Raw genomic sequence first — 19,473 nt, 5'->3', positions numbered from 1 at the left:
CATTCTTTGTCCACTGACTCCCATAGTTTTTTTATATCTCTTAGCAGTCACTTCAAATTTCCCTCTTCCCCCAGCCCCTGGCAACCGTTAATCTTTTTGATGTACAAGTTTGCCTCTTCTAGACATTTCATATAAATGGAATCATACAATATGTGGTCTTTTGTGTTAAATATATGGTCTTAGCATAATGTTTTCAAGGTTTATCCATGTTGTAACATTTAGCAGGACTTCATTTCTTTTTATGGCAGAATAATGTTCCATTGCATGGGTATGCCATATATTGTTTATTCATTCATCCATCAATAAACACTTGGGTTGTTTTTTGCTATTATGAATAGTGCTACTGTGAACAATCGTATACAAATATTTGCATGAACATATGTTGAACTTTATGAGAAACTACCAAACTTTTTCACAGGCTGCTACATTTCACATTCCCACTGATATTGTATAAGGGTTCCAATTGCTTCACATTCTCACCATCATTTATTGTTTTTTGTTTGTTTTGTTTTTAATAGCCAATTCATGATCATTTTAAAGTCCATTATTTGGGTGATCTCCATGTCTTTTCTAGTCATTGCCTTATTTCTTGACAATTTGTTTTTTTCTTGCTTGTGTGCGTCTCTTTTTTTTACTTTTTTTTTTTTAATTGAATTCTGGGTATTGTATGTAGAAGAATAGTAGATACTGAGGTAAAAAATATTTATTCCTGGAAGTGGACACATCTCTGCTTCTATCAGACTGTTAGTGTTAAGGATTGAATAGTCTAATCAGTAGGTGAGCTGGCTTAGGTTTTGTTGTTGCTATGGTTACCTTTAGTACACTACAGACTTGAAATTCTTCAGCGGTGGGCTGTTAATATCTTGTGCTTAGTATTGCGCCTGGTATGCTGAAGAGTTTTCCTCATTGTTCCTCCTCCACTGTCAACTTTTAGCAGGCCCTGCTTACCTATGCCAAATAAGGGATTTCATGACACTGTCTTCTTCCTCTTTCAGCCACTGATGCTTTTCACTCAAGGTGAGAATCATGGTGGAAGCAGGGGGTCATTCTCCTCCATGATGGTTTGTTTGTTTTTCAAATGCATATATCTGTACATAATCACCACCCACAAAGTTCTCCTGTTGTCCTTCCCAGTCCGTATCTCCCTCAAAAGATAACCAGTATTGTGATTTCTACCATTTTAGACTTGTTTTGCCTGTTTTTAAATTCTGTGTAAGTGAAATTATAATAGTATCCTTCTGTTTCAGGCTTCTGTCACTAAACAGTTCTGAGATTCTTCCATTATTGTCGCATGTACCAGTAGTATATGGTTTTTTATTGCCATGTAGAATTCCAGTGTATTAATATACCACGGTCGATCAGTAAAGACTATTTAAGCAATTGGATACTTGTCTAATTATCTAATTAACCATCTTGTAATTTTCTTAAAAACTTGTAATTACCCTAAAAGTAACATGCCAACGTTGGCCTTGTTGCTAAGGCCAGAAACCTAAGAATCACCCATCTTTGTCACCTCTCCCCATACCCTACTTGCAGTCTAATCAGGAAATTCTGTTTATTCCTCTTTCATAATTGTGGCCTGTATCCAGCCATTTCTCTCTTTTATATCTGCTGCCCAGAATTTTGCACAAACCTTTCACTTACTTCCATTCTTCCCCCAAGGTCTATGCTCTAGGCAGCAGCCAGAGGAATCCCTCCACAAACGTCTCTCACTTGCTCTCACCTGGCTTTCCTTCTCACTTAAGAATAAAATATAGGGGCGCCTGGGTGGCTCCTTCAGTTAAGCATCTGATTTCGGCTCGGGTCATGACCTCACAGTTCATGAGGTGAAGCCCTGCGTTGGGCTCTGTGCTGACAGCTCAGAGTCTGGAGCCTGCTTCAGATTCTCCCCAACCCCCCACCCCCACCTCTCTCTCTCTCTCAAAATAAATAAACGTTAAAAATAAAAAAATAAAATTGAAATTTCTGACCGTGGCCCTCCAAAGCCCTTATTTGTCTCCAGCTACCTCTTTAACCTTATTTCCTGTACCACTTTCCTTCTCTGACTCATCTTCAGCTGCTGTGGACCACTTGCTGTTTCTCTCTGCCCAGGAGGCTTTTAGCCCACACCCTCATTTCCTTCTGGTCTCAGCTGAAATGTCACCTCATGGGAGAGATTTTCCTTTATTTATTTTTTGAAGTTTATTTATTTATTTTGAGCGGGGGATGAACAGGGGAAGGGCAGAGAGAGAGAGAATCCCAAACAGGCTCTGTGCTGTCAGTGCAGAGCCTGAAGCGCCAGGGCTCAGTCTCACTAAGTGTGAGATCGTGACCTGGGCTGAAACCAGGAGTCAGACCCTTGACTGACTGGGCCACCCAGACACCCCGAGATTTTCCTTTAATGACTGAATCCAAAAGGCTTGTCCTGCCTCATTTTCCTGGCCTTAACCAGTATTATTTTTCATACCACTTTGACTTTTCATTATTATAATTAGTTATTTGTCTAATAGCTGTCTGTCACCCCACTGGCCTCAATGAAAGCTAGGACTTTGCCTGTGTTCTTTGCTGAATCCAGTGTGTTCTAGGCCTGTCATTCCCGTCCTTCAAGATTTGGTTTTGAATTATTGAAAAGGGTCATTCTTTAGGACTTCTGAGTAGATTTAATGTTGATATTGCTTATCAATTTCTAACTATAACATAATATGCAAGTGGCTGGTTCTTAGATGTTAACATCATTCTGTTATGGCCTATAGGCATTGGTTCTTTTTATCCCCCACCTTTTTTTGCAGTTATTAAAGAGAATGCATTTGCTTAATTTTTAAAAACGTCTATTCAGACTTATAAAAAGAAGTAGTAAACATATAGTACCGACTCAAAAATTTTGGATTATTCCACACTGCTACTAACTGTTCCAAATTAAGACATCTGGTGACTGGGGAAGTTTGGTTTCTGTCTCTATTTGGTTAACCAGCTGGTTGTTCTGGAAAGGCAAACACAGTTAATTGTTCTTGTTGAAAGAAGCAGGGCGTTCATAGATTTACTTCAAAGCGTGACTTTTCGGTGGAAGATTTACTTGAGCAATTAGACAGCGCAGGATGTTACTGAGAAAAATGTCTTTGTTTTTAAAAAGATACTTGAATGTTATATCTGGAACTTGATACTTGAATGTTGTATCCCCGACTGCATGAGAAAGTGTGTGTGTCATTCCCTCCTCCCCCTCCCCCTTTTCCTTGGTAACAGATTCCTGCACTTTAAAAACTCTGCTTTCCCTACGAATTTTAGTGTATTTAATGCATGAGATGCCATATGTTGTTGCAGCCAGTATCTTTGAACATTCCTGCGAATAAGAATAGCATATTCAGACTCACTAAGCAGGATTAATTTACAAAGACATTTAGTCTCAGTCATTAATGAATATGATATTTAAAATTACATCGAAGTTGTAGCAGATGTCAGTTTAGCATACCTTCCACTCAATATTCAGCACTTCTTCCCAATTGAAAACAAATGGCTCTTTGGCAAATTGTTTCAAAGCCAGTTCTGTGTTAGTTTAAAATACACACACAAATTTGTCTAAATTTTTGACATCAACGTTTTCTGAGAGATGTTCTGCTGAAGTTAAACCAATGCATACTTTTTATCCCAAGGTATTGTTTCCTCTAAGACATACTGATACTGAATAGGAGTGACTGTTACTATTTCACTCTTCCTGGTTTTTCTGAAATAAATATTAATAACCAGCTTCCTAAGTTTTACTTGTGCAGTTTTGCTTCAGATAGGCTGACATTAGATATGCTTGATAACTAATAAGCTTCTTTAATATCCAGCATAGAGATTTTTGTGGCTCCCATTAGATTTTTCATGTTTGCCATTAATACATGACAGTAGTAGCTACTCCTTCCAAGTGCTCTATTAATATAGTCTGCCCCCTTTTTAAAAAATAACTATGATATATGCTTACTATGCAGCTAACATCATCTACCCGTATTGTTTTTAAGTTTATTTATTTTGAGAGAGAGAGAGCATGTGTGCACGCACACACTAGTGGGGCAAGAGCAGAGAGAGGGGCAGAGCCAGCACAGAGCCCGACATGTGGCCCAAACCCACGAACCATGAAATCATGACCTAAGCCAAAGTCAGGAGGTAGACACTTAACCAACTGAGTCACCCCACCGCCTCCACCCTTATTTTTTAAAAATATGATATGTACTTGGGATGCCTGGCTGGCTCAGTTGGTAAAGCATGTGACTCTTGGAGTTGTACGTTCAAGCCCCACACTGGGCATAGAAATTACTAAATAAATAAATAAAATCTGATGTATACTTATTATACATACATCTATGAAAAATGCACATATATGTATAATGTTACATATCTGTAGTTGTGCCTTATTATAGGGGAAGTATAATATAGGAGTTAATACTGTGGGCTCTGGAACAAGAATGCTTGAGTTCAGAAACCAGCCTTACTGTATATTAGTTGTTCATTATTAAAAATTTTAGCAATATATGGGGTGCCTGGGTTGCTCAGTTGGTTGAGCGACCGACTTTGGCTCAGGTCATGATCTCACAGTTTGTGAGTTTGAGCCCCGTGTCAAGCCCTGTGCTGACAGCTCAGAGTTTGGAGCCTGCTTCGGATTCTGTGTCTCCCTCTGTCTCTGCCCCTCCCCTACTTGCGCTCTGTCTCAGTCTCTCTCTCAAAAATAAATGAACATTAAAAAAAAAAATTTAGCAATATAGAAAAGTACTAGAAAGACAACACACACCCCCATGTGCGTGCACGTGTACACATATGCACTCCAGATATTTGAAATACATTTTACGAACACCATTCTGGAGATCTTTCTGCACATATATACAGATAGAGTGAGCAGAAATGTGCATAGGAATGATTTTATTAAAATGGGATGGTATATTATACATTTTCTCTAAGTAGTATTACATTTAATTTGGATTTAATAAAAAATAAATAAAATGTAAGTGCTGAAGGTCTGGTGTTTCTTTAGTATAAGAAATTAATTGCCCTTTTATTTTTAAGTTTATTTATTTTGAGAGAGAGAGAATCCCAAGCAGGCTCTGTGTTGTCAGCATGAGCCCAATGTGGGGCTCAGTCTCATAAACCACGAGATCATGACCTGAGCCGAAATCAGGAGTCGGTCGCTTAACCGACTGAGCCACCCAGGCGCCCTCCCCCCACTTTGGATTTAACCTAAAGAAAATGTGAATAGTATTATGAGGTTGGGGTCATTTTGTTTTTCAGTTTTTTAAACTATATGTTTCAGATATCTACACAACTGATGGATATACTCAGACGTAGGTTTTTCTGGTGAGCAGGTAGCCTTTCATGTGATGACTGGAGGGCTCAGACCCTTTCATTTTATGGCTCAACCAGAGGGTTCTGAAGTCCTCTGCATCCAGCCAGCAGTTAGGTGAAGAGAAGGTGAAGACACACCACTTCCGGATCACCTGGCCCAAACATGACACGATGTATTTCCACTTGCAAAAACTAGTCACTGAGACTGAGGCAAACCTTGGGGGCCCTGGTCTCTGTTTTCTCCTCTGAGATCCGTACCAAGTCCTAGGTATATCCCACTCCTGTGAGCTGCTTCTCATTTCCCACAAGTAGCATAGACTTTAGAAATACAGTAAGCCCTAGCAGCCCTCTTTGCTGAGCTCCTGCGGTTTAGTAAGTAAGGGTATTTACTTCTTAGTTGCCTACCTTCTTCCTCAGTTGACTTCTTTCCAAATCTGGGGGTGTTAGATTTTATTTTTTATATTTTTATAATGAAAAGAGAGACCTGACTGGGGGAGAGGTTGGTGGTGGCCTTCATGACTGGCCTGAGTTATCTCAGGTCTGGAATTGAGATTGACGTAAGAGCTTTTTGGCATAGCAACATTCCTAGCACGTATGTATGCAAAATCCTTTCTTATCCCTCCCAACGTCCATGATGTGTATCAAGAACATTTTTAAAAAGTGTTTTTTGAATAAGATTAGGTTTCTAGAAGAGTTGCAAAGATACTACAGTTTCTATATACCCTTCACCCTAATGTTAATGTCTCCAAACCAAATTTGGTAACATTTACCCAAACTAAGAAATTAACACTGGTACAATACTATTGACTAAACTATACAGTTTGTTTGGATTTCACCAGCTTTTCCACTAATATCCTTTTTCTGGTCAGTCCAGTCAAGGATACCACATCCACATTTAGTTGCCAAACCTCCTTAGTCTCCTCCGGCCTGTGACAGTCTCTCAGATCTTGCTTATTTTTCATGACCTTGAAACTTTTGAAGAGTACCAACCAGGTGTTTGTAGGATATCCCTGAATGTAGGTTTGTGTGATGTTTTCTCATGATTACGCCGCCGGGGTGATGGATTTGGGGGAAGAATACCACAGAAGCGAAGGATCTTTCCCATCATGTCACACCAGGGGGCATGTGACATCAACACGATTTAACCTTCATCAGTTGGGTAAGGTGATATCTTCCAGGTTCCTCTACTTAAAGTTACTGTTTTTTACTCTTTTCATACTCTATTCTTTGAAGCAAGTAATTAAGACTAGTCTGTACTGGAGGGGAAGAGAATTAAGCTCCACCTCCTGGAGGAGGTATATCTCCTTAAATTACTTAGAATTCTTCCCTTGTTTTTTAAAAAAATTTTTTTTAACGTTTTATTCATTTTTGAGACAGGGAGAGACAGAGCATGAACAGGGGAGGGAGCATGAACAGAGACATGAGAGACAGGGAGAGACAGAGCATGAACCGAGAGAGAGGGAGACACAGAATCTGAAACAGGCTCCAGGCTCTGAGCTGTCAGCACAGAGCCCGACGCGGGGCTCGAACTCAACGGACCGCAAGATCATGACCTGAGCCGAAGTCGGACGCTTAACCGACTGAGCCACCCAGGTGCCCCTCTTTCCTTGTTTATTTACTTATATAGGCATTTATTTTTATCTGTATGGATTCATGAGTATTTGATTCTTGAGATTATAATCCAATGTAACTGTTATTTTGCTGTTCAAATTAGTCTAGTGTGACCAGTGGAAGACCTTGGCTCTTAGCCTTATTTATTTATTTATTTATTTATTTACTTACTTACTTACTTATGTATTTAGCACTACTTTACTTTCTGGCATTATTTGATGCTCTCTGCTGATCTTGAATTTTCCCTGCCCCAGACCTAGAATCAGCCATTTGTTCAAGGAGCTCAAAGGGTATTTTTAATAGGTTAGATCTTAAGCTTTTTTGACTAGTACCTAACTAAAAGATAAACTTATAGCAGTGAAACTGTATCGTCTTATAAAACATGTTGAAGTTTATTTGCTCTTTACAAGTGTATTTTTCATTATAAGATGAAAAATAAAATCTTAAAAAGCACCAGCTCAGTTTGATATGTTAGTAGTTTATTCAGATTTGAGAATTATTTGTTTGATACTAGTGTTCATGAAATTTTGCATATTGATTCATTTTTTTAAAAAGGTTAATATAAAAGTAACTGAGACTGCTTACCTATTTTAAAAGCTTTAAGAATTATACATTTTTAAAATTTGAATGTAAAATGAAATAAAATGAATGCAAAGCACATGAAAGTTCATTAGAAGAAAGGAAATTAACATTTGTTGCTTATTTTCTTAATGCCAAGAATTGTGCCCCCTAATACTTCTGCGTTCCTGTATTCTGCGATTACCCCTGTTCTTATACTATATTGTAATTGTTTACTGTTCAGTCTCCTAACTTCTTAAAGACAGCAAATATGTTTTTGATCTGAATCTCCAGCATTTAGCATAGTACTTAGCCATAATAGTACTCAATATTGAGAGTGTCCATTTTTATCTCCACTTTATTTTTTTAAATTTATTTAAGTGATCTCTGTATCCAACATTAGGCTTGAACTTACGACCCCAAGATCAAGAGCTGCATGCTCTTCTGACAGCCAGCCAAGCACTGCTTTATCCCTACTTAAAGATGGGGAAGCTGAGGCTTAGAGAGTTCGGGTAATTTGTACTATGATGACTTTGCTAGTTTGTGGCAGAACAAGAGGATGAAATTAGGATGTTTGATTCTTTTTTTATTTTATTTTTTTTAAGTTTGTTTATTTGGAGAGTGAGAGAGACAGGTGGGGACAGAGAGGGAGGGACGGAGGAAGGGAGAGAGAGAGAGAGAGAGAGACAGAGAGAGAGAGAAAGAGAATTCCAAGCAGGCTCTGCACTAACAGTGCAGTGATGCAGGGCTCGAACCCATGAACTGTGAGATTATTACCTGAGCTGAAACCAAGAATTGAATGCTTAACCGACTGAGCCACTGGGTGCCCCTGATTCTTTTTTTTTTTTTTTTCCCTTCTAATTTTTATTTTTTTTTTTATTTTATTTTTTTTTTTGAGAGAGAGGGATAGAGAATCTGAAGCAGGCTCTGTGCTCAGCGGGGCTTGGTTTCATGACTGTGAAATCATGACCTGAGCTGAAATCAAAAGTCAGACGCTTAGCTAACTGAGCCACCCAGGCACCCCAAAATGTTTGATTCTTTTTTTTTAATATTTATTTATCTAAGGGGGGGCAGGGGAGGGGCAGAGAGAGAGAGGTAGACACAGAATCTGAAGCAGGCTCCAGGCTCTGAGCTGTCTGCACAGAGCCTGACGTGGGACTCGAACTCATGAGCTGTGAGATCATGACCTGAGCCGAAGTCAGATGCTTAACTGACTGAGCCCCCCAGGATGTTTAATTCTTAAGCCTATTGCTTTTTCTATTGTACCACACTCACAGTTTTTTGATAAGCTGAAAATCACTGCATTATTTTCAAATTGATAATCTCTGAAAGCATTCAGAAGAAACTGGCAATATTTGTTGCCTCCAGGGAGAGGAAAGGGGCTTGAGGACAAGCCAAGACATTAGTTTTGGAACATTTGAATTTTAAACCATATGACTATTTTAGATATTAAAAAATATAAATACATTTAAAAAATATACGGAAACTTACCAGATGGAGTTTTACATTGTTTTTAAACATTGTATCATTGCAATGGTTGTTTTTTTATTTTGTAGAGCAAATATAGATTTGCTTTATATTAATGGTAGGATCCCTGATTCTAAAGATATCTTTTATAGAGTCTTCTGGGAAGTTTTTTGTGTATTTTATTTTTTCCCTTTATTTTTGGACAAGAAATTTGAAAGGTGGGGTGTGGGAGAGGATAGATGTTTTAAAGGGAACAGAAGATCAAAGTCCCTCTGTTCGGTGTGAATGAAATTTGACTTCTTAAAATTTCCTTTATAGGAAATCTTATAAAATCTTCCTTTATAGGAGCCTCTTACGTTAAGTGAGTACTCGGTGATACACCCAAGACTTTATTTGATTATATTTAATTAGTTAGAGTGGTTCCGGCTGCATTAATAAAAACTTTGCTACAAACTGACTTAAATAGAAAATGTAGAATCTCATTAACATGGACTAATGGAAGAAAAGTTCTTCCCATCAGTTGAATTGGGTCCACTTTAGAATTAGTGTTGCATGTCTGAACAAATTATAGTTGGAAGGAGAATACTGAATAGATTGGCAAGAATATAAGTTTCTGAACCAATTACTGGTTTAAAAGGATAGAATTACTGTGATTGGTTTAGGCTAATCAGGATCTGCCCCTGGAGCTAGGGTCAAGTCTTCAAACCATGTTGATGCCACATGGAGGAGGGAGAGAAGGATGAGTTGGAGAGGTTCCATCATACTGTCCACTAGAGCTCCTTAACTGCCTTTCAAATAATATATGATGTATAAGGGACCCTCCAATCCTAATCACAACTTTTGAGGAATATAATTGTTCGTGCTGGCTGATGGGTGCATATTCTCTACTCCATACAAATTCCATAATAAAAAGTTTAAAAAGAAAGAAAAGGGGGACACACAAAAATAATGAGTAAGTGATGGTTGCTTATTGTATTATTTTTCCAGGCCAGTGTGTGTTTTTTTAATCCTCCTGCTCCCTTTCTTTCTCCGCTGCTTATATGTGGAGTTAACATGTAATTCCCCCTCTCAAAGGCTAATAGGCATGTTCCTTAATTATAGTTGACATTAATGCTTCAGTACTTTCATTGAAGAGCAACAGCATAGTATTAGAGTGAGCACAGGTTCTCAGGTTTTTGAAGTTACAACTTGGGTTTCGAACGAAACTCCCCCCACATCCTCACCTTAGTGGCTGTGAGAGCATTGACGAGTACTCAGTCCCTCGGAGCTTCAATTTCCTCTGTAAAATGGGGATAATGAGTTCCTGGGTGGCTCAGCTGCTTAAGCATCCGACTTCGGCTCAGGCCATGATTTTCATGGTTCGTGAGCTGGAGCCTCGCCATCGGGCTCTCTGCTGACAGCACAGAGCCCGCTTCAGGTCCTCTGTCTCCCTCCCTCAAAAATAAGTAAACATTTTTTAAAAATGAGGATAATAATCCCTATCCTGTAAGGTTAAATGATTATGATTAAAAAAAAGCAAAAAACTAGTAAGTCGGTAGCACATAGCCCAGCATTCGTTGAACTCCAGTTATGATTATTTTCTTCTCTGTGAGGCTCAGTTATCCTTGCCTAATTTGATAAATGCGGTATAGCATTATTGTAGTTAAATTGTAAGTGTAGATTATGAACTTATTAATGCCCATTCCTGAATGCCTTTTCCCCATTAAACTTTTCCCTACATTTGGGACATTTGCCGGACCTCTGCATCCCAGTCATCATAGCTAATTCCTTATAGTAAGTGGGCAATACTAAGTTTCAGCTGTGGGGAATTAAGTTTTTCTGACTCAAGTCTGATAAATTGTCTCAAAAGAAAACTAGTCTTATGTCCAACATATACTTCCCATACAGCTGTTACTCTTCAGTAGTAAAAGTATAAAAGTATATATGCTTATGCTGTCACATCTTTCACGTATGGTGAACATTCATACCTGCAAGATAGAAATACATGTATTTTTTTTTTTTAATGTTTATTTATCTTGAGAGAGAGACAGCACAAGCCAAGCTGGGAGGGCCAGAGAGAGAAAGAGAGAATCCCAAGCAGGCTCTGTGCTGTCAATGCGGAGCCTGATGCTGGGCTCAATCCCACGAACCGCAAGATCATGACCTGAGCCGAAATCAAGAGTTGGACGCTTAAACAACTGAGCCACCCAGGTGCCCCAGAAATATATGTATCTCTAAGGATACCTCCATTTCTGATTTCATGCAAAATAATATGCAGAAGACTTTTGGTATAGTGCCTTTCATAGTCAATAGTTTCTTTTCTTTCTTTTTTTTTGTAGTTTTATGGTTTTATTAACACAAATATGACATGCACATAAGCTGTCTATTCATTTTCTTCGCTGCACAGTCTGGCATTGGGATTCGTGACTCTGATGGCCAGCTGGGCTGCTCTTTCCACAATGGCTTTATGGTTCTTGGAGGAGACCTTGTGAGCAGTCTCTGCACAGTAAGATTTATTGCACATCAGCAGCACCTCAAGCTCCTTGACATTGTGGACTAGGAACTTCCGGAAGCCACAGCGCAGCATGTGCTTTGTCTTCTTGTTGCTCCCGTAACCAACGTTGGGCATCAAGATCTGGCCCTTGAGTCTTCTGCGCACTCTATTGTCAATGCCTCTGGGTTTCCGCCGGTTGCGCTTGATTTTGACGTATCGGTCTGACTGGTGCCGGATGAGCTTCTTGGTCCTCTTTTTAACAATCTTGGGCTTCACCAGAGGTTAAGGGCAGCCGTGATGCCAAGTTACAGATGGCTGCCACCCCGTAGTCAATAGTTTAAGAGATGTAAAATATATGTTATTTTCTTTTTTTGCTTTTTATTTAAGTGGAAAAGAAAGCTACTTCCTCTTCCATTATAGAAATATTTAAGCTAGGCTGTCCTTCAGATTTCATACTTAAACTCAGCCAGCTTAGAATAAGAGCAATACCTAGTTGCAGCTAGATATATTCGGGATGCACTTCATATACAGAAAGAACATTTTATTGGGTTTATTTTAATAGGAAATAAAGTGAAATAGTATTTCAATTGATTAAAGAACTTAAATCTTATTAAGACACAAGTGATGAGGAATTCATACTTATGTTTAGGGATTTTGCTATTAAGTAAACAACTGTTAATTATCTCAGGACAATTTTTATTATTTTTTAATTTGAGAGAGAGAATCCCAAGAATCCCACAATCCTGGGATCATGACCTGAGCCGAAATCCAGGGTCGGATGCTCAACCGACTGAGCCACCCCAGTGCCCCTAAGGATAATTGTTGAGATAAGAGATTGGTCAGCACTTCCATCTAATGTGTTCCAAGATGGCAGTTCATCAAGAATTTAATATTCTCACCCCCTTAAAACTCATCCTGAGATGTTTGTTTTGGGTCGTCTTTATAAACATCTTCCACCCTCTGCATCATATTCAGACATGAGAACTCTGTATCCCAGCGAGAACCACAACAGCAGTTTTGAGGTCCTGCCGTTTCCTGATCTGCACTAGGTGGTTCAAGATGACATATTAATAATTGTTCTACCTCCATTCTCAGCATCCTTAGGCCCATATTTAAATTGGCTATGATTGCTAGCTAACTGTAACAGGCAATCTTTGTAAAATGAAGAAAACTTCTTTTTAGCCATGCATAGCTTTAGACTTTACTTTGTATCTGTGAATGAATATAAGCTCTATAGTTTGAGATTGTTGTAAGATATACCTACCTTACCTCTAATATCTTTCTTCTTCCTTCTCCTCCCTCCCTCCCTTTTTCTTCCTTTCTTCCCCTCCCTTCCCTCTTCCTTCCTTCTTCCTCCCTCCCTCCCTCCCTTCCTTCTATCCTTATTTGAACAGTGTATCATGTGGACAACCACTGTGATTATTATCATTGCTACAGTCTTAAAGTGTTAAGTTCGCTGTAGTATTTAATCTGGGGCCTGCTCTGCCTGTCCTATCAACCCCCAGAATCCGTTGAATTAAAGCCACACAGGGAAATTTTCCAATGTGAAACAGACTCTCCAGGCAATGTACTGGAGGGAAGGAGTACAGCACTACTGTTCTGCTTGAGAGCATGGTCATAGTCCTACAAATTACTGTTAGCTAAAAGGCATGATAAACTTGGTTATTTAAGATTCTCATCAACCTAGGACACCTGGGTGGCTCAGTTGGTTGAGCATCTGACTCATGATTTTGGCTTAGATCATGATCCCAGGGTCATGGGATTGAACCCTGTGTTGGGCTCTGTGCTGAGCATGGAGCCTGCTTAAAATTAAAATTCTCTCTCTCTCTCTCTCCCTTCCCCCTCTGCCTGTCTTCCCTGCTTGTGCACTCTGTCTCTCTCTAAAATAAAAAAAATAGCAGCGCTTGGGTGGCTCAGTCCATTGAGCAGCTAGCTGACTCTTGGTTTCAACTCAGGTCATGATCTCACAGTTTGTGGGTTTGAGCCCTGCATCAGGCTCTGTGCTGATAGCTCAGAGCCTGGAGCCTGCTTTGGATTCTGTGTCTCCCTCTCTCTCTCTCGCTGTCCCTCCCCTGCTCTCGTTCTGTCTCTCTCTCAAAAGTAAACATTAAGAAAGAAAGAAAGAAAGAAAGAAAGAAAGAAAGAAAGGAAGAAAGAAAGAAAAAGAAAGAAAGGAAGGAAGAAAGAGGAGGAAAGAAAAAAATAGCAATCTAGCGTGGTCATGAAGACCACAGTCCTTGGACAGAGTGCCTAGGTCCACATTCCAGCTCCACCATTTACAAGCTACTACAGCCTGAGAAGTACTTCTCCAGAATGTCGTACTGGGAACCCCTGTTGTATTGTTTCCTATTGCTGCTGTAACAGGTTACTACAAACTTGGTGGCTTGAAACAACACAAGTTTGTTATATTATAATTCCGGGGTTCAGAAACCCAAATTAGATTTCACTGGGTGAAAATGGTGGTGTTAGCCAGGGCTGCATTTCCATCTGGAGGCTCTAAAGGGGAACAATTCTTGGCCTTTTCTAGGTTCTAGAGGCCACCCATTAATTTTTTTGTAAATGTTTATTTATTTTGAGGGGGAGGAGAGAGCAGCAGTGGGGCAGAGACTCCCAGGCAGGTTCTGTACCGTCAGTGCAGAGCCCTACTCAGGGCGCCATCTCACAAACCGTGAGATCCTGACCTGAGCTGAAACCAAGAGATGGATGCTTAACTGAGTGAGCCAACCAGGCACCCTGAGTCCAGCCACTTCTTGACCTTCTTCACCCAAACCAGCAATGTATCTTTCTGTAGCTATAACATAGCAACACCTCTCTCTGATTCTCATCATGTTCTGCCTCCTCCATTTACTTTTTTTTGTTTTTAATTTTAGAGGGGGGTGGGAGAGAGGGGGAGAGAGAGAGAGAGAGAGAGAGAGGAGAGAGAGAGAGAGAGAGAGAGAGAGAGAGAGAGAGAGAGAGAGAGAGAGAGAATTTTAAGCAGGCTCCATGCTCAGCATGGAGCCCGACATGGGGCTTGATCCCACAACCCTGGAATCATTTCCTGAGCTGAAATCAAGAGTGGGACACTCAACCAGCTGGGCCACCTAGGTGGCTCCTTCTACTTTTAAGAACACTGGTGGGGAGCCTGAGTGGTTCAGGCGGTTAAGTGTCCAACTTTGGCTCAGGTCATGATCTCACAGTTTGTGGGTTTGAGCCCCACGTTGGGCTCTGTGCTGACAGCTCAGAGCCTGGAGCTGCTTCGGATTCTGTGTCTCCCTCTCCCTCTGCCCCTCCCCAGCTCATGCACTGTCTCTCTCACTTAAAAATAAACATTAAAAAAAATTTAAAAAAAAAGAACACTAGTGATTACATTGGCTCCACCCAGCTAATCCAGAATAATCTCCCTATTATAAGATCAGCTATAAACACAACTCAGCACAGAAGCCAAATAATCCAAATAAAATGAGCAGAAGATCTGAATAGACATTTTTGCAAAGAAGACGTACAGATGGCAAATGAATACAGGAAATGATGCTCAACGTCACTAATCACCGGGAAATGCAAATCAAAACCACAACGAGATATCACCTTACACCTGTCAGAATGGCTAGTCAAAAAGACATGAAATAACAAGTGTTGGTAAGGACGTGGAGAAAAAGAAACCCTCATGCACTTTTTTTTTAATTTATTTTTTAAATAGAGATAGTGTGTGCAGGTAGGGGAGAAGGGCAGAGAGACAGAGGGACAGAGAGAAGAGAGGTGAGAGGAGAGAGAGAATTTTAAGCAGGCTCCACACTCTGCACAGAGCGCAACTTGGGGCTTGATCCCAAAATCTGGGATCATGACCTGAGCCGAAATCAAGAGTCAGGCACTCAACCGACTGAATCACCCACGTGTCTCCCTCACGTACTATTATTGGTGGGAATGAAACTGGTGCAGCCACTGTATGGACAAGACAAGACAGTATGGAGGTTCCTTTAAAAATGTAAAATAGGAATACCAAATGACCCAATAATTCTACTACTGGGTATTTACCCAAAGAAAATGAAAACATTCATTTAAAAAGATATGTGCTCCCCTGTGTTTGTTGCAGCATCATTTACAATACTACCGAGCTACAAAAAAGGGAATGAGATCTTGTCATTCATGACAACATGGATGGATCCAGAGGCTATTATGCTAAGTGAAATAGGTCCAACAGAGAAAGACAAATACCATATGATTTAACGTATATGTGGAATTTTAAAAACAAAAAGCAGAAACAGATCCATAAATACACAGAACAAACTGATGGTTGCCAGAGGGGAGCGGTGGAGAGAGGTAGGCAAAATGGATAGAGGGGAGTGGGAGATACAGGCTTCCACTTATGGAATGAGTAAGTGGCAGAGGTAAAAAAGCATGGGGAATATATATAGTCCGTGGTATTGTAACAATGTATGGTGACAGATGGTAGCTACACTTGGGGTGAGCATAAGATACAGACTTGTGAGTCACTGTGTTGTACACCTGAAATTAACATTTTGTGCCAATTATACTTCACTAATTTAAAAAAAAAGTTTTTTTTTTTTAAAGGTCAGCTGATTAGCTGCCTCAATTCCTCTTTGCCAGGAAACCTCTCACATTCACAGGTTCCAGGGATGAAGGGTTAGACATCTTTGGAGGACCACTTTTCTGCGTTCACAACTAGATTTAAATTCTAAAAGTTACATTAAGGCAGCTAGGGCCAGGAGAAGATGTTCCCAAAGTGGAGAATGCTGAGAATTATGAGTACGACCAATAATTGAGTTTAAGCTGAAAGGAACTGCTGAGCAACACATATATATGTTGTAAACTTCTCTTACTGGCATAACGTATATGTGGTAGATTCAGTATTCAAGACCAATTGAATCAGAAGGAGGCAACTAAGTTTTAGCCATATCATGGTAGGGAAAGATTAAAATATTAGAATAGATTTTATTTTTTTTTCTTTTGTTTTGTGCCAGCCCTAAAAGGGAAATGTTCTTGATTTAATTATAATTTTGAGAACCTTTGGGTTTAATTTTAATTTTTTGTATTTTTCTTACAGATTTGTACTGCACTTTGAATGCTCCTCCTGACATGGAGAGGATTGAGGAACAATTGGCTAACCTGAACATTGTTAAACGCTCCTCGGGGACTACAGAGCCTACTTACCTGCTGGGCATAGATGCATCAAAAACCGTACAAGCAGAAAAAGAAAGCTTGATCGCTGTTTTATGTTCTAACGGATCAATCAGAATCTATGATAAAGAGAGGTTATACATACTCCGAGAATTTCGTGGCTATCCTGGACTTCTCAATGGAGTCAAATTTGCAAATTCTTGTGACAATATATATTCATCATGTACTGACGGCACTGTAAAACGTTGGGATGCTCGATCAGCCAGTGAAAAACCTGTCCAGCTGTTCAAGGGTTACCCTTCCAATATTTTCATTAGTTTTGATATCAGCTGTAATGATCACGTCATTTGCGCTGGTACAGAAAAAGTTGATGATGATGCATTGCTGGTATTTTGGGATGCAAGAATTAATTCTCAGGATTTGTCTACTTCTAAAGACCCACTTGGAGCATATTCAGAGACGCACAGTGATGACGTCACTCAAGTACGCTTCCATCCCAGCAATCCCAACATGGTGGTCTCCGGTTCAACTGATGGCCTGGTGAATGTATTTGATATTAGTATTGATAATGAAGAAGATGCACTGGTTACGACCTGTAACTCTGTTTCTTCCGTAAGCTGTATTGGTTGGTCTGGGAAGGACTATAAACAGATTTATTGCATGACGCATGATGAAGGATTTTGTTGGTGGGATCTTAATCATCTGGATACTGATGAACCAATTACACGTTTGAACATCCAGGATGTCAGAGAAGTAATTAATGTGAAAGGAGGCATTTTGGACTATTTGGTTGGTGGCCTGTATCACGAAAAAATGGACAAATTGTTTGTTGTTGGGGGAACAAACACAGGAATTATTCACTTACTGAGCTGTACTACAGCAGGATTGATTCATGTGACCAGCCTTCACGGAGGGCATGCTGCTACAGTCCGCTCTTTCTGTTGGAATATGCAGGATGATTCTTTGCTAACCGGAGGGGAAGATGCACAGTTGTTACTTTGGAAACGTGGAGCATTAGACAAGACATTTACAAAGAAAGACAGCATGAAAATAGCATCCTCTGTGTACCAGCGAGTTCGAGTTCACAGTAATGATTCTTACAAGAAAAGGAAGAAGCAGTGATGTGATGTTGGGAGCTTCCTTGAAAGGTTTTATAGTCGCAAGTAATTATCTTTGTGTTCTACCTGTGATAGATCTGTTTAAAGCTCATATGTAAAAACAAGCCAGTTAGCAAACAATCCTGGAAAAACGCTGAAAATGGTTTAATTCAGGTCTTCATGTATTCTAAAATTATTTTTTTTAAAGCTGCCAGTTGAGTATATAATCAGTGAGTTGAAAGTAAAATTACATTCCTCATTTTTAAAACCCATCTGTTGAGTTAGTAAATGTTGGGTTTTAAGAAATAGCTTTGATAAGGACTTTTTAGAAGTAGATGGCTGATATGACTTTAAAAAATCAGGTGGTTTGAGCTATATTTTGTAAGCTCAGTTTTTTACATTTTAAATCATCTTCATTATTTATAAAACCAAATCAGACTGTTTTCTGTCAGAGCTCCTACTTAATACACATAGATTATGTTGGAGTATTTAAATGTAAATATTCTAATGATTCTAAATAGTACTAAGCTTTTTTAGAAATAAAGTGATTTGCGTCTATTTAAAAATATATATTTAGTAAATATTTGCATCTATATTTTAAAATGGTTAAACAGTAAGCAGGTATTTCATTGAGGAAGAAGAAATTATCTTGCAAAATTCATTTTGAGTCCGTGGAAATACAACAATGAAAGTATAATAGCAGAATGACTTTTTTATTTCAAAGTAGTCTAGTATTTTGTGATAAAATTTTCTTTCATAGTGCTTTATCCATATTTTTAAACATAAGAGCCCATGGGGAGTGGGGGCCATGCAAGAGTTGGCCGCCAGAGCTTAAAGGGGGACACCACCATAATCTAATTTAAACGTGAATTTTTGTTTACTGCTAATTTCTTCATCCTTCTACGTATTTTTCCAAGGTATCCTAATAAAAAGTTGGTCACTCTAAAGGTTTAGTATGTTCTTACGTTTAATTAAAAATAAAAATACCTTTTTATAGATAAAAATATTTATAAAAATATTTTAGAACGTTTTTATCTTTTGAACTAAAAATATGCTTGAAAAATACAAGCATTACTTTAGAACCTTTTACATTTCTCTTTAAATGTTAATAATGACTTATCTCTGCAAGTAGCATTGGGGGAACTTTTTATTCCATAGAACAATGCAACTTCTATTTAGGTATGATCTGGCTTAACTCACTTGAGACTGAACAATAGGCATAGTTAAGTCACTCTTAAACAGATTCAAAATGGCGTCTGGGTGGCTCAGTCTGTTGGACGGCCGACTGCGGCTCAGGTCATGATCTCGCGGTCTGTGGGTTAGGACCCCATGTTGGGGTCTGTGTTGGCCGCTCAGAGCCTGGAGCCTGCTTCCGATTCTGTATCTCCCTTTCTCTCTGCCCTTCCGCTGCTTGCTCTCTGTCTCTGTCTCTGTCTCCGTCTCTCTCTTTCAAATAATAAACATTTAAAAAATGTTTAAAAAACATACTCAAAATAGATAATTCTTATTTGGAAAAATTCAGCTCTTCTTGCTGTCGTTCAAACCATAACCCGGTGGTTAATTCTGGACTTTTTTCTTTCCTCCTAACCAGTCAATCACCAAATCCTGTGCCATTCCACCTCCTAAAATCTGTCTTCTGTTCTTTTGCCTTTACCCCACCACTATCACCTTAAATAAGAGTTTCATCATTTCTCACCTAGATTACAGACCCTTCTCTCCAGTTTGTTCTTCCCACTGTTTCTAGGCTGACCAGAGAAAACACAGATTTGATAATGCCTCATGCTGCTTAAAATCTGTGGTACATTTTGATCTTTTGATGGAGCAAGCACTATATAAGAATGAAAAACCATATTTCTA

At 39.3% G+C, this 19,473-nt stretch overlaps 1 protein-coding gene and 1 pseudogene across 3 annotated transcripts in view; one reads left to right on the top strand and one right to left on the bottom strand.

The window, feature by feature from the left end:
• The window catches only part of WDR89 (WD repeat domain 89), a 36,165-nt gene extending 17,599 nt beyond the window's left edge, over window positions 1-18,566 (top strand). For 2 of the 3 annotated variants that reach the window (XM_060620008.3, XM_060620007.3), the window contains one exon: window positions 16,446-18,539. In XM_060620008.3, coding sequence (XP_060475991.2) covers window positions 16,478-17,641 — 1,164 coding nt within the window. In that variant the 5' untranslated portion in view covers window positions 16,446-16,477 and the 3' untranslated portion in view covers window positions 17,642-18,539. Of the gene's footprint in view, window positions 1-712; window positions 1,018-16,445 lie in introns of those variants that run through there. The other variant, XM_060620006.2, reaches the window with a different exon arrangement.
• LOC132668469 (large ribosomal subunit protein eL32 pseudogene) lies at window positions 11,236-11,683 on the bottom strand (annotated as a pseudogene).
• Window positions 18,567-19,473: the final 907 nt, after the last annotated feature.

This window comes from Panthera onca, chromosome B3, assembly GCF_046562875.1.
Source record: "Panthera onca isolate mPanOnc1 chromosome B3, mPanOnc1 haplotype 2, whole genome shotgun sequence".
In the NCBI taxonomy this organism is placed as follows: Eukaryota; Metazoa; Chordata; class Mammalia; order Carnivora; family Felidae; genus Panthera; species Panthera onca.
This window is presented reverse-complemented; position numbering and strand designations above follow the sequence as displayed.